Source organism: Mesoplodon densirostris, chromosome 16, assembly GCF_025265405.1.
Source record: "Mesoplodon densirostris isolate mMesDen1 chromosome 16, mMesDen1 primary haplotype, whole genome shotgun sequence".
In the NCBI taxonomy this organism is placed as follows: Eukaryota; Metazoa; Chordata; class Mammalia; order Artiodactyla; family Ziphiidae; genus Mesoplodon; species Mesoplodon densirostris.
Genome location: NC_082676.1, coordinates 45,420,923 through 45,434,657, shown reverse-complemented (window position 1 = coordinate 45,434,657; position 13,735 = coordinate 45,420,923). Strand labels below are relative to the sequence as shown.

Below are 13,735 nucleotides of genomic sequence, written 5' to 3'. Positions count from 1 at the left end.
GGCCAGAGGAAGTGGCTCTAGAGGGACAAGGGGAAGTAGGGAGGGGAGAGGGTCAAGGGGACAGGGCAGAAGACGGTAACCCTACCCTAGGGAGGGGATGCCGCAGCCATCAACAAGGGATTTAGTGTCCAGGCCCTGGTGAGCAAAGCCAGGACTGCCTGTCTCTCCCGTAAACCCCCCCTCCCCATCGCTCTAACTCAGCCACTGGGAACAGAGCCTTCAGGGCCCCGCACCCTGACAGGGAATGCCCCCCACCAAGAAAATGGAATACCCAGGCAGCCGGGTAACCCATGAGCCTACAGAATGTGCTGATGGCAGAGGGAGAGGGATCAATGTTTCAGAATGGGGGCAGGGGTCACCCCAAGTCATGGAATAAGGGTCACCTCATCCCACACTGTGCTCTCTTTAACCCACGGGGTCTACATGGCAGACCCCACGTGGCGTGTGGTTGCACTCCGCCCTGGCCCTGAAGTAGCTGTCCTCAAAGGGAGTGAGGATCGGAGCTGTGTGCTCAGGCATACCCTGGGCATACCCTGTCGGCAGAGGGCTGAGGGAAGGGACATTAAGGGAAGGGGCTCGGGGAAGCTGGATAAAGCAGAGGCTCCAGACCAAAGGAATGGACGGCGGGCAGATTGATGGGGACAGGTCTAGGGGAAATAAGGACAGTCATAGCTGGGGGGATAGAGATAGGGCTGCCAGGGTCAGAGGGAAGTCTGAGGAGCAGTGGGGAAAAGGGAGCTGGCATGCAGCAGCCAGGTGGGTGGGGGCTCAGGGCTGGGTGCAAAGCCACAAGCTGTTGCTGAGCGGCTGGCCTCAGTATCAGCTTCCTCAGAGAAGCAGCTGCTCTGAACACCCCACCCCCATCCCTGCTCTGGGATAGGGGCATCTCTTGGTTACTACCAGCTGCGGGAGGAACAGACAAGAGGGTAGCATGGGGTATGGGCAGGGGAGGAAAGGAGGGCAGAGAGGAGAAAGGCTGAATGAGAGAATTGTGAGAGGTCAGTGAGGGGAAGCAGGCTTATGGCCTTGGCCTCAAGTCCTTCCTCCATCTAGGCTTCAGTTTCCTGAAATGAACAGTGAGGGGTATAGGCCACTGAAAGGGTTCTCAAGGTCGCTTCGCTGTCTGGCACTCAAGTCCCTAAGCAGACAATGGCACAGGAGACAGCGGGGCAAAGGAAAGGGAAGCCCCACTTTTGGGGGGCGGGTAGGCCAGCAGGGGTGGATGGCACTGAAGGATTTAGCCCCCATACCCATCCTTTCCTCTGCCTGGACCTGGGGGAGGGCAGCCTCTCGGGTGAGTCGAGGACACGGCGCTCCTTCCCTCTCCCTTTTCATGGGTCCAACAAACCCCTCCCTGAAGCAGAATCCTGCTGCAATGTGCGGGTGTGAGGGCTCAGACAATGGTGTGAGGTGTTGGGGGTCACATCCTCCACCTGGCCCAGCACCCACCTTCTTAGGCCAGAGTCAGGCTCAGCATCTGCCAAGCCTTTTGGTGCTGGCTGGCTTCTCCCCACCACCACCTAGAGGAGTGACAGGGGCACTGTCTTAAAGGAGCAGGAATGCCCAACACGGAGAAGGGGGAGAAGACTGGACAGATCTCGGCTTCAAGGGACTGGAGAGCATGAGGCCGAGGAAAGGAGGCAGGCTTTACAGGGCACTGCTGCCAACAGGGCCCTGTAAGGTTATTCATTTCTGCCTCCCCCAGCTTCCCAGAGGGGAAACAAGCCAGAGAGGGAAAGCCACCAGCCAAGAGCTGCCAAAGGATCACCATCAGGGAGGCTGGGTGTGAACTGGGATGGAGGCGCGTGCTCTCTTGGAGCCCTCACCTAGGGTCTCCAGGCCCAGAGGTGGAAGGTGTTCGTCCCCTCCTGAGCACTGAAGCTGAGAATGGGAGAGTCGTTAGTTCTGAAGGACACAGAGGTAGAGCCTGCTCAATCCCCGGCCAGTTCCGAACTTCAGCTGAACCATCCGTAGACAGGCTTAGAGGGAAAGTGTCTTAGGCTCCTCCAGCCAAGACATGCAAATCTTGGGGGTGCAGGCGGGGGGGTGGTGAGGAGGCTCTTGTGCCCTTCCCCCACACATCTTCAGAAGGCAAGTCCCTGAGGGCTGGCAGGATTTAGTGGGAGGGGGGAGCCTCGCAGCACCAGTTGCTGCTAGATTAGGAGAGGATCAGGTCCTGCTTACCCTGGGGCGCCACAGCGTTCACTCGCCATCTCACTTTGAGAACACAGCATCCAGATCCCCAAACCATCCCCCTCCCTTTGCAAGGCCAATCCTATCCCCAGTCTCCTGAGGCCAAGGTTTGGGGTAGCCCCAGGGATTAGACAAAACCAGGAGAGTCAGCAGGCTTCCCCCATCTAGCCCCCTAGGCTGGGTGGCCTGTGAGCCCAGCTGTCTCCTGTCCATCTCCCAACAGGACGCAAGGCCCAGAATAGCAAGGTCATAAGCGTGGTCATAGGGCCTCCCGGGGGTGGGGGCAGAGGCTGAGGGGCATGGAAGTGTAGACTCCACACTGCCCGGGAAGGAAAGTGAGGCAGAATGGTTAAGAGGCAGAACTGGATGGAGGTGGGGAAGGGAGAGGGCCAACAAAACAGGTGGGATTCTTCAGAACCCGGCCCCTCCTTGTTGGCACCCACAGAGCTGGGAAGCCCAGGGGTGCCCTCGGTTGGAGGAGGGCACAGCCACAATTCAGTCCAGAGAGGAGAGCCTGGGTTTAATGGTCGGCGGTGGGGGTGGTGGGGGGCAGCTCGGCGCAGGGAGGAGATGTTGCAAACTCAAATGCTCACAGGCCTAGCTAGGTACATCATGTGAGTGAAGTGGGCTGGTGGGGATGGAGCAGAAGTGGAAGGTGGATACCACGTGAGGCTGGATCTTCTAATTTTCAAGAGAAACCAGTAATCTGGACTTTTATGTGAAATTCCAATGGAAACATTGTCCAGACCAAGCAAATCATGTCAGCAGCTCCAACCTAGATGAAACTTCCCATTTTACAGATAAGGATATTGAGGCCTGGAGAGGCTACACCTTGCCCAGGCCACACAGCAAATGAGAAGCAAAGGCAGGAGTGGAAACCAGCACTCTTTATCAACTATCTGGCAGCTTCCCAGCTTGGCTCTGAGAAGGGGGGCAGTCAGCCTGCCCTTGGGTCCCTCTGGCTGCCACATTAAATCTCTCCCAACACAGCCACTATGCCCCCAGCCCAGCCCCCGTACAATCTCTCTCGGCCTGCTTTCTCCCTAGGGTAGGAAGCCTTAACTGAAGAATTCAGAGCAGGAAGGCTCCTTGGAGGTCATCAATCCTGCCGTTCACTGTCCTGTCCCATCAAGAGAACTTGGCTGGAGACCCCGAGAAGCACCGTTTGGCTCTGCACTTACCGCTCAAGAAACAGGACAGCCCCCAGAGGAGTGATGGGCCGAAAACACAGGTCTGGAGAGCAACAGGGACTCAACCTGACCCAGCCCTCCAGTCTCTCAGCTCTGGAGCTCGCAACACTGAGTGGGCTGCCTTCCTGACCCACCTGTCCCAGTCCCCACTGCAAAAACTGGCCACAGCCATCACGATGGAACTGAGATAAACCCTTTTATTTATTTATGCTTCTCCATTTTGTTTAAAACAACAAGAACAACCACCTTAATATAACTGACAGCCCTTCCCCCTCACCCTTCCTTGGGCTGAGGAGTGGTTAATGGGGAAATGCCCCCAGGGATGGGGCTGACCATAAGAGCCCCTTGGGGAGGTAATTGGAGCCTGAATCCCCTGCCCAGGGGACAGGGCACCTGTAGTGTATGAACTGGGGAGTTAGCAGGGCTCTTGAACCTTTTTGTACCAACATATATGCCCTTAGCCGTCAAGGGTAATGAAGCATGTGGGGAGGGGATTCCCACTGCTCCTCTATGTCCCTGCCCAGCCCCAATCTCACGAACTGAGGGCTGGGGAGCAAGAAGAGTGGAGAAAGGGTGGGGTAGGGTATCTCACACGAAGGAGTACTGGTTATTTATGGCTCTGGGATGGCCCCCTTCTTCTCCATCGCCCCCTAGTGGTAACTGCTGGAGCTGCAGCATCAGGGTTACCCCGGGGGCCCCACCAGATCCAGCGCCTCCCTGGGCCTCCGTGCCTGGTGCTATGGCCTCTTCCATTTCAACCACGGGGACCAGCTCAACCACGGGGACCAGCTCTTCCTGGACCCCTCCACTGCCCGCTTTCTCTTTCTCTTGCCTCTCTTTGGCTGCTGCGGCTGTTGCTGCCGCCACTTCTGGCGCCCCCGACGCCTCTTCTGCCCCAGGATGTGGGGGATCTGTCCATGAAGGGGGTTCAGGGGGCTGGGGTGGGTCATGGGAGGTGCTCGGTTCTGGATAGGAACGGTAAGAAGACAGACTGATTGTGGAGGGAGGCAAGCTCTTGTAGCAGCCTCCCCTTCACTCATCCCCCCAGGAGCCATGTGCTATCTCCCCCGTATCCCATCTCCTGAGCAACCCCCATCCATGGAAGATGGATCATGGGCGGCGGTGAGAGGAGGACCACACTTACACACAGTCACTCGCTCCGAAGGGCATGAGGGTGGAGGAGGCATCGGGGTAGCATCGATCTCCCTCGCACACCCCTGCATGGCTCCCGGCCTGCTCCCGGCCTGGGGGGGAGGGGCAACGTGGGGACAGATGGGACGTCGGGGTGGGGAAAAGGGAGAGATCAGACAGGGACATCAGACATCAAGGGAGGAGGGAGGGGGATCAGACCGAGCACCCCCAAGAAGGGCAGGCCCAAGGCAAGGTTGTGATGAAGGGCAAAGACAAGGCCAGGGAGGATGGATCTAGGAGACAGACAAACGATGGAACAGAGGGTCCGATGGAATGGGAATGCGCCAACCCAGCTCTCCACTTCCTCCCGGCTCCAGCACGGAGCCCCCTGCCTTCCTACATCCCCATGTACTCCTTTCCCCAAGAAACCCAGCACACAGGAAACTTCTCTACCCCTCTCTCCCTGACAAAGCCTCTTCTCCTCAAGCCCCCCGCCCCGTCTTTCTGGCACACACACCTCCTCACTTCTTGGGTGCACGGGCACCTCCTCCCCTGCAGACCTGCTCTGCTCACCCTGCTGTCGCTGGGAGGACACGACATAGCTGACAAGGACAACGTCACTGGAGCCTCCGGACTCCAGAGGGATGGGGTGCATCCGGAAATGCTCGAGCATATCAAAAATGGACTGGAACCACAGGTGCTGAACCCGGCACTGACCTTCCTCATTCAGCGAGAGACGCAGGTGCTGAGGGCAGGATGAGTGGGGTAAAGCAGGAGCCCGAACCCCGCCAGTCACAGAACCCTTCTCCCCTGATGGCAGCGTTCCCCACCCTACCCGCAGGCCCACTGCCTACAGCGGAGCCTTCTCCTCACTCACCTTGGCCTTGCCCTGGAAGTTGAAAGTGAGGACATATTCACCCCGTCTCGTTTCACTCTGACGTACCAGGAAAACGCCATGGGAGCCGGTACCTCCAGCCAGCACTAGCTGGGCGGCCTTGAGTCGAGAGAGCATCCCGTGGAACCAAGGATACCCTGAGAGGGGCTGATCCCCCTCACCTCCCTCTGGCTCTCCCTGGAACAGTAACGACCCTTCAGGAAAGAGAGAGGGAAGGAAACTGAGGTGTCAGGGAAGCCTCCCTCATCCTGGGAGATGAAAAGCCTTGCTTTCCCCTCATATGTCACTCCCCGTCCGTTCCCCCATCAGGCCCCCAGGTCAGATCCCTCAGGATCCCAAGACCAAGAGTTTCAGGCAGGTGGTCAACCAGGTTTGGAGGCAGACAACACACTCACACCGCTGGTACCTGTGGCTGTTTCCGGAGTGTCCAGGGGTGGGTAGGGGGCCGAGAGGGGATGAACTGTCCCTGCTGGGGGTCCCTCTTCAATGGGGATACGGGGGGGCAACTCTGGGGGAAGCAGTTCCATTGAGTCAAAATGGGAGGCAGCAATGGAGGCGGAACTGGGGGAGATGGACGCTGACGGGCGGTCTGAGAGGCCCCCATATGCCCCTGGGAAAAAAAAAAAAGGAGGGCAAAATTGAGAGCTTGAGAAGCTACTCTTTGGGAGGATTGGTCTGCTTGGGCCCACTTCCCCACCTGACAGGTTACCCTGGGTACACTGGTGGTCAGCTGGCTGAAATGCTGAATCTTTCTTCAGGCACTGAGCCCTGACTGTTTTTATCAATGTCTCCTAACTTATGCTTCACGCATTGCTGAAGGACTGCAGTTATTCCAACAAGGTCCTAGAATCCTAATGTGCCTACATCTCTTCTGAATCAACAGTTGAAATTACAGCTATAGTCGCATAGGTGGGGATGGGGGGGGGTAGAATCCCTCAAATATTTTCACGTTTAAAAGGGGTCCTTTTTTTGCCTGCAGGACAAAACCCCCAACTCTGAGAGGCATCAAAGCTTCTCCTTCTGTGAATCCCCCCAACCTAACCAACCTGATCTTCAGATTAACTTGTATTCTTGTGTCCTCCACTTTAACCCAATTATCCCGTCTAATTTTTCCAGCTCTCTGGGCCTCTCCCCATCTCAGGTCTCTGCTCTCCTAGCTTCTCCAAGCCACATTCTTTTCGCACCTCGCCTGTGTAAATTCCCCGTCTATCCCACCTTCCATGATTCTCTTCCTCCTCTGAGCTCCCGAGGCTTCCTGCTGGTGCCGCTCAGAGGACACTAAGCACAGGGTCTCCATTTGGGAGTCCTGCTTTTTAGAGGGAGTGATGTCTTGCCAACTCCGCTAGACTGTGAGCCCACGGGGCAGCTCTGAGCCCCTCAGCCTGCCCCAGAGCCTAACAGAGGGTCGAGGATGTACTAGGGCGCTCCTCAATGTCTGCTGAGCGGCAGGCGCGAGCCTACAGGCATGTTGTACATGATCAGTGCTCCGAGGATGGGAATATGCGGAGTGCAGAGTGCTATGGCTCAGGCAACAAGCTGGCATAGCCGCTTTGTCAGTGACTCTCAGGTGCCCTCAGAAATGCCATTTCTCCTCTCTGCTCTTAGCTGCCTGAGAAACGAGGAGATTGGAATGGACGACCTGTAAGGTCCGTTCTGGCTCTTAAAGAGTCTTTAATTCATTTGTTTACTCATCGCATACAGCCTGTGTGCTAAGCACAGTGAAACTGAAGCTCGGAATGGAGGATCAGAAAAAAAGGGTGTAGTGGAGTCTAGAAAGGTGAGCTGGGGCCAGGCAGACGCATCTTTGTGTGTTTATGTATGTGGGTAGCATATACGTGTGTCTAAAAGTAGGGAGTCAAAAGAAAATCTAGTATCGTCAACATGTGCACAGAGATGCGAGTAAGAACAAAACAAAGATATGTACAAAGCGTTCTGGAAACTCTGGAGAAGAGAACCATTACCTCCAGCCAGAGTGGTGGCCGGCACAAGGCTTACAGAAGAGGGACAAGACCGGGCATAGAAGGCTGGAGAGGAGCTGGCCTGGGGCTCGTGTGGGGCTGTTGATGGTGATGGTTCTAAACTGTAAACTGTGGTCAGGCACGTTCGGGGACAAAAGTCAGACATTTGGTCGTGGCAGCTGAGGAGCAGGCATGGGGTGCACAGCAGAGCCTGGAGAGAGGGCCTGGGCCTGATGGCCGGGGGTTCTTGCGTGGCGGGTCCCGAGGTTCACAGCTCTCTAAGGCTCCACCCTTACCCTGCGAAAGGCGGTCGCTGCTCTCGCTGGGCCCCAGCAGCAGCCCCTGGCTGGGCAGACTCTCCGAGTGATTCAGGCAGGGCAGCTCCAGGCTGTCTGTGTTCTCCCTTGTCAGGAATGAGGTCCCAGGGGCCAGGGGGAGGGTCATGGGGCGGGAACTGGTAGCAGGGCAGGGTCTGCAGAGACAGGGAAAATGGTGCTGGGAGGAAAGTCACCAGGGGAGAGGCAAAAGGCTGCTCACCACCCTCACCCCCTGGTCCCCTCAGTGACAGAAGACGGGCTCCTCACCCTGGGCTCAGGCATTCTTGGATGTCAGACACCCAGGCCTTCACGTGTAGAGCATCAGCTGTCTCCAGGATATACTCCGAGGGGCCTTCCACCTATGGGGACAAGAGGAGGCCCACAGGCCACTTCCAGGTCTCGAGGCCTTAATTCACCTCCAACAGGAACAAGAACATCCTCCCTCTCACCCCTCGTCCCAGAAAAGCTGCTGCCCCAGGGACACACCGTCAAGGTACCTGGCATGTGTGCCCCTTCTTGCATCAGTATCTCTTGCTTCAATGTGCTAAGAGTGCTCCAAGTGGACAAGGGAGCCCAGGGCTCCTACCTTAACCACAAACGTGTTCTCCCGGTCAGGCATCTCCAGGGCTGTGGTTGTCCGCACATCGGTGATCGCAGAGCAGGGAATGCTAAGTCGAGGCCGAGACGCCTAAGTTGGGAGAGAGAACAAGATCCAGATTTTTGGTGTGCAGAGACCAGCTTTCCTTTCCCTTGAGATTCATCTTTCCTTCCACACCCCAAGGGAGTTAGACAAATAACACTACTTTCTCTGTCCTGCCCACGCTAGGAACCCAGAGTCAAGAGCTAGCTTTAAAAATCCAAGTAAGCAAAGCTAGGCATGTGGGCCACGTCCCCAGCGCTCAATCCCTCGCTCCCGGTCACCCACCCTCCTCCTCTGGCCCTCACCTTGGGTGGTACAAAGAACTCCAGACGGCTTCCTCCTCCTCCTTCTCCTTCACTTCGAAGCAGCAAGCGACACTTCTGCCACTGAGGTTGCCCTCCTCCCCCTGAGGTAGGCCCCACTGCCCCTCCTCCCCGGCCCACTCCAGCTGGGTCAGGGGCTGCCTCTTCAGCCCCCATGAAACTCAGCAGCTCTTCCCTCTGCACCACGCCTCCTCCATCCTTCAAGGTCCCCCCTCCCCGACTGAGTCTCAGCCTCTCAAAACGGTGAGTCCATCTGTCCCCAGGGGATGTTCCATCGCTAACCAGTCCCCTACCAATGGTCCCAGCCCCGCCAGAAGAGTTGGAATTGCTGTTTCCACCTAACACTGGGGGGCCCGACGAGGTCTCTAGGGGCCCCGCTGGGGAGGGAGGATCACCAGTCCCCCGCCACTGCAGGATGCCGCGGACTGAACCTCGGACCGAGCGACCCACTGAGCGGAGGGAGAAGCGTTTCTTTAGCTTCGGCTTCGAGGAGGTTGTAGAAGAGGAAGAGACTGAGGAAGGGAGGGGGCCGGCCAGGTCCTCAGATGATCGAGAAGGGCCCAGCACAGCCAGGGGCCCGCCCACCCTGCAGCTCTCAAGGGACAGGTCCTGTGGCGGGATCTCCACACCAGGACTCAGAGGAGGCAGGATGGGTGGCGAGAGGGAGCCGGAGGCCCGGGCCACCTCGGCTTCAAAGTGCTGCAGGAAGAGCTCAGCAAAACGGCGGGAGAAGGCAGCCTCAGCCCCAGGCCCTGCGTATTGGGGGTGGGAGGCCAGGTAGAGGCGAAAACGGCGGGCAAAATCCAGGGCAGCCGCCCGGGCATGGGACTCGCAGAACTCCCGCCAACTCGGGGGAGGGGGTGGGGGCAAGGGGGGAGGGGAGGGCGAGGCCCCATCCTCCGGGGAAGGGGCACCATTCATGATGGCCCCCAGGAGGTGGAGAGGGAGAGCCTGTGGGGAGGGGCAGCAAAGAGGGAAGCGGCCAGAAGACACAGGGAGAGCGGCAGCAGCTGCAGAAGGAAGAGGCACATACATCGAGTCACTGCTGAGGTGGGACCGGGGCCAGAGCCCCACCCCGAGCCAGACTCCCTCCTCTGGTCTAGACTCCTCAAGAGAGCATCAGGGCTGAACACCACGCTGCCACCCTTCCCTTCCCCAGATCCTCGTGCCCCACCACCCCCAGGTCTCGCCTGCACCCACCCAGCTGCCTCCCCAGTCCACTCTCCCTGGCTTCAGCTCCAGGTGTGGTGGACGGCTGTGCAGCACCTGCCTCTGAAAGGGACTCTTCTCCACGTCACCTCCCTTCTCTAAAACCATCCTTCAGTATTTACTACGTGCCTCCCATGTGCCATTCTTACCTTTCCCTGTGAGAGGTTTTCACAACCTCTGTAATAGATGAGGAACCCGAAGCTCAGAAAAAGTTTCAGAACTCCAAGTCTACTGTTTTTCCCACCGTACAGTCCTGACTGCACCAGCCTCAGTCACCGCCCCTCACTGCCCCAGCTCTCAGGGGAGCTAGGCCTGCAGCGCTCAGAGACCCTGCCTCCTGTATCCCGAGGTCCATCTCCGAGGAGGGAGGCTGCTCATTAAGGAGGATGGATGGATGACGGATTCAAACAACTGTCTTGAAAGCCGACCCCAGGGCCCAGCACCCAAGCACTGTTGTCAAGGAGGCTTGGAATGCCCAGAGCCCACTTCTCTGGTGCCCCTCCAGGCGGGGACCCAGAGGCAGCAGCACCAGGTGAGGACAGACTGTGGGTTGGGTCCGGGCAAGTCTCTGCTGGCCACAAAGTAAATAAAATATATCAGGAAGCTGGGGCCTTGGAGTTTTCACCTCCCTCTTCTCTCACAGGGGAGCGTGCCCTAAAGGCTGGTTAGCCTGATGGTTAAGGCCACAGGTTCTGGAGTTAGGCTTAGAATGAAACTCCATCTCTGCCACCTGTTAGCTGTGTGATCGTGAACAAATGACATGTCCTCTCAGAGCTTCAGTTTTCGTATCTATAAAACAGAGCTAATGATCCCTAACCCCTAAAATTGTTGCGAGAATTAAACAGAACATGTCCCTGCTTGACACAAAGTAAGCACACAATAAATGACTTGCCGTTATTACTATCTTTATGGGTTCCAATTTTCTCAAAGAGAAATCAGCGAAAGGAAGAGCCTTCCCAACGTCTTACAACTAGCAAGTGGCAGAGCTGGGCATGGAATTTACAACCCATGGCTCTTCCGTTAGTGTTCCTCCCCCATATTATACTGGAAGATGACTGGCACCAAGAATGAGGTGAAAGCAGTTCAGGCAAATCTCCCCAAACCTCAGACTCCTGCTCAGACCCGCGGTCAGCGCCCCCTCCCCTTTCTCCTTGACCTAAACCCTACACACTCAGATGGCTCCAACCATAGGGACAATTCCAAACCAACGAGAAGACGCCAGGAGACGAAAGAGTCATGGAGCACGGGGGAACCGAGCCAAGAGGTGCAGACACAGCAGAGAGACCAATCTCCAAGCAGAGGCCACCTCAGCTCACACCGGCCGACCCAACCCTCTGCACCACAGGCAGACCCAGCCCCCTTCAGGCCCGCTGACCCTGCGGCTCCTGAGCTGGTGACTCAGTTTCTCTTCTGCCAAGTAGAACTCAGGCACCTTTTCCCAGTGCACCTGCCTCTCGGCTCAGTTCTGATATTTCCCGAAGGGCGGGTGGTGGAGCGTGCAGGCTCCGCTCCTGGCTCGGACCCTCCGGACCCGGTGGTCAACCCACTCCGACCCGACCCTCCTCCCTGGACACCCTCTACCCGCCCATTCCCCGGGGCCGCAGCCTCCAGGGAAGCAGCCCGCTCTGCTGCACTCTCCGGGGCCGGGCGCCCCTCCTGCCTCTAGCCCCCCACGCCCGCCCCCACCCAAGGTTCCTCGCAGGCGCCGGGGCCGGGTCGCGGAGAGGGAAGAGGGACTGGAAGAGGGGGGTTCCGGTTCCGGTCCCACCTGCATCTCGGTCCCCGCGGTTAGCTCCGGCGGCGGCGGCAGCTCCCGCTCCCTGCCCCACCCCCCCTCCGCGACTAGCTCCCAGCCCGGTTCTGCGCAGGCGCCGGGACCCCCTTTTCCCGTCACCGAAGGAAGTGACCATAGAGAAGAACGAGGAGAAGGAAGGGCACGTTCACACTCACTTCCGCCATTCTCCTATTCCGTGCCACACTTCCAGAGCTGAGAAGGTGGGTGTCTCGGAGGGCTTAGTGACTTCTCCAGTTGCGCCTAAAAGGGACCGCAGAAGCAGCCATAGGAAGGGGTTGGGTCCCACCAGAGCGTCCTCCCAGAGGAAAGTCGGGACAGTAGGGAGCAGTCAACCATGGAGAAGGCACCTTAGAGGAATAGAATCCCGAGGCCCTGATGAAGGCTAGGGTAGCCACCGGTCCAGGAAACCAGCGAGTTGAGAAGGCTTTTTGAAGGGCCTGCTGTAGCCTAGAGCGCCCAGCCGGGCTGCAGAGGGGTTCGAGGACACCGCCGCCAAAGAGCTGGGGGAGGGAAGATGCGGGTGACCTTGGTGAGGCCCTGCGAGGAGGCGGAGCCTGAACTTACGACCTTGGCTTCTCTGAGGAAAGTACTGGAGGTTCTAGGAGGTCCCAGCTCTGAACTGGGAAATAAAGGTTGGGGGGGCAGGAATAATGAGGTCAGTTTGGGGCATGTCTGTGGGACGTCAGGAGGCAGGTGGACATACAGTCTGGAGCTGAGGAGAGACATCAAGGCCAGATATAGAAATTGAGACTCATTAAGGTGTAGTAGAGGGCAGTCGAAATCATGAGCACGATGAGATCCTAATCAATCAGGTCTCTCATTGACCCAGCTCCAACTGGCCTAAGCAATAAGGGAATCTTTTTGCTCAAGCCATTGAAAAGAATGGATCAAGCTTCTTCAGGAACAGCTGAATAAAAGGGCCAAAAGATATTGGGAACCTGTGGTTCACCTCTAGGCTGAGCTCTCCCCATGCCTCTCTTAGTGGCAAAATGGATTTCCATAGCTCCAAACTTAAGACCTGTAGCTTAGCAACTCTCGTAGGAGCATGTCTTTTTTTCTGAGATTTGCAGTAAAATTTCCAGAACTGACTTTAGCTGATTGGCTTGGATCATGTGCTTATCCTGAAACCCAAAGGCCTCGTGACCCACGAGATTGGAGATGGATAAATGCCCTGACTCACACAAAGATGTTTGTTTGAGGCTGAGGCTACTGGATGGAGTTGGAAAAAATCATTGTGGAAGGGCAAGTTCTGGCCTAATCAGCCTTTGTCCCCATCTCTACCCCAATTCTAACCAAATTAACATCGGCTCCCAGATGGCCTTTGTTAAGGTCTTCATCACCATCTTTGTCAATTCCATCTTCCAGTTCAGAAAAAGATGTCAATGGAAAGGCCTCTAGTTCTGTGATCACCCCCCTGCTCCCTGATACCCTTACATACCCTTTCTCTATAGTTGGCCCATCCTTGTCCAGGAGAGAGAAAAGTTGAGGAATACAGAAAGGTAAGGGGCTGGTGATGATGGGTTAGGTTTGGAAATGTGTCTAAGCTGTCCAATAAAACTCTCTGCAATGACTGAAATGTTCTGTATTAGTACTGCCTAGTTTGGTAGGCACTAGCCACATGTAGCTTTTAAGCACTTGAAATGTGGCTAGTGTAACTAAGGAACTGAAGTTTTCTTTTCTTTTTTTTTTTTTTTTTTGTGCCATGCTGCACAGCTTGCAGGATCTTAGCTCCCTGACCAGGGACTGAACCCGGGCCAGGGCAGTGAAAGCATCGAGTCCTAGCCATTGGACTGCCAGGGAATTCCCAGAACCGAAGTTTTCATTTTAATTAATTAAAATAGCCACATGTGCCTAGTGACTACTGTATTGGTGTAAGAGGTGCCTGTAGGCAACTAGGTGGAGCTGTCCAGCAGAGATGGATCTACAGCCTCAGCTGCACAAAGTAGTGTGGTCGTGATCAGACATTAGTGGTTAAAGCCATGGACATGAATGAGATCATCCCGGTAATATGTGTAGAGAGAAGAGAGCCTGAAATCTAATTCTGGGGGAAAAGCCACATTTAACAGGCAGGCAAAGAAAGAGAA

General features: G+C 56.5%; 1 protein-coding gene across 6 annotated transcripts; it reads right to left on the bottom strand.

Moving 5' to 3' along the window:
* Nucleotides 1-3,562: 3,562 nt before the first annotated feature.
* Nucleotides 3,563-11,967, bottom strand: SH2B1 (SH2B adaptor protein 1). 6 transcript variants are annotated; one of them, XM_060077966.1, is made up of 9 exons: nt 11,807-11,967; nt 8,630-9,657; nt 8,271-8,372; nt 7,952-8,043; nt 7,664-7,839; nt 5,816-6,019; nt 5,392-5,603; nt 5,088-5,259; nt 3,563-4,348 (listed from the first exon to the last, which is right to left on the bottom strand). In XM_060077966.1, exons 2-9 carry the CDS (start codon nt 9,566-9,568, stop codon nt 3,972-3,974), a joined length of 2,274 nt encoding a protein of 757 aa, XP_059933949.1. In that variant the 5' UTR covers nt 9,569-9,657; nt 11,807-11,967; the 3' UTR covers nt 3,563-3,971. The 6 variants fall into 6 exon arrangements, with proteins under 6 accessions (XP_059933949.1, XP_059933947.1, XP_059933948.1 ...); XM_060077964.1 differs by lacking the exon at nt 11,807-11,967 and adding an exon at nt 11,625-11,696; XM_060077965.1 differs by lacking the exon at nt 11,807-11,967 and adding an exon at nt 10,006-11,615.
* Between the last annotated feature and the right edge of the window lie 1,768 nt (nt 11,968-13,735).

Bases quoted from the DNA above. Each gene is read 5' to 3' on its own strand.
- SH2B1 (XM_060077963.1), bottom strand. From the start codon at position 9,682: ATGTATGTGCCTCTTCCTTCTGCAGCTGCTGCCGCTCTCCCTGTGTCT. The intron at 6,020-7,663 runs GTAAGGGTGGAG...TTTTTTTCCCAG, and splicing joins CAGCGACCGCCTTTCGCAGG to GGGCATATGGGGGCCTCTCA. The intron at 5,604-5,815 runs GTACCAGCGGTG...TCTTTCCTGAAG, and splicing joins CACTCCGGAAACAGCCACAG to GGTCGTTACTGTTCCAGGGA.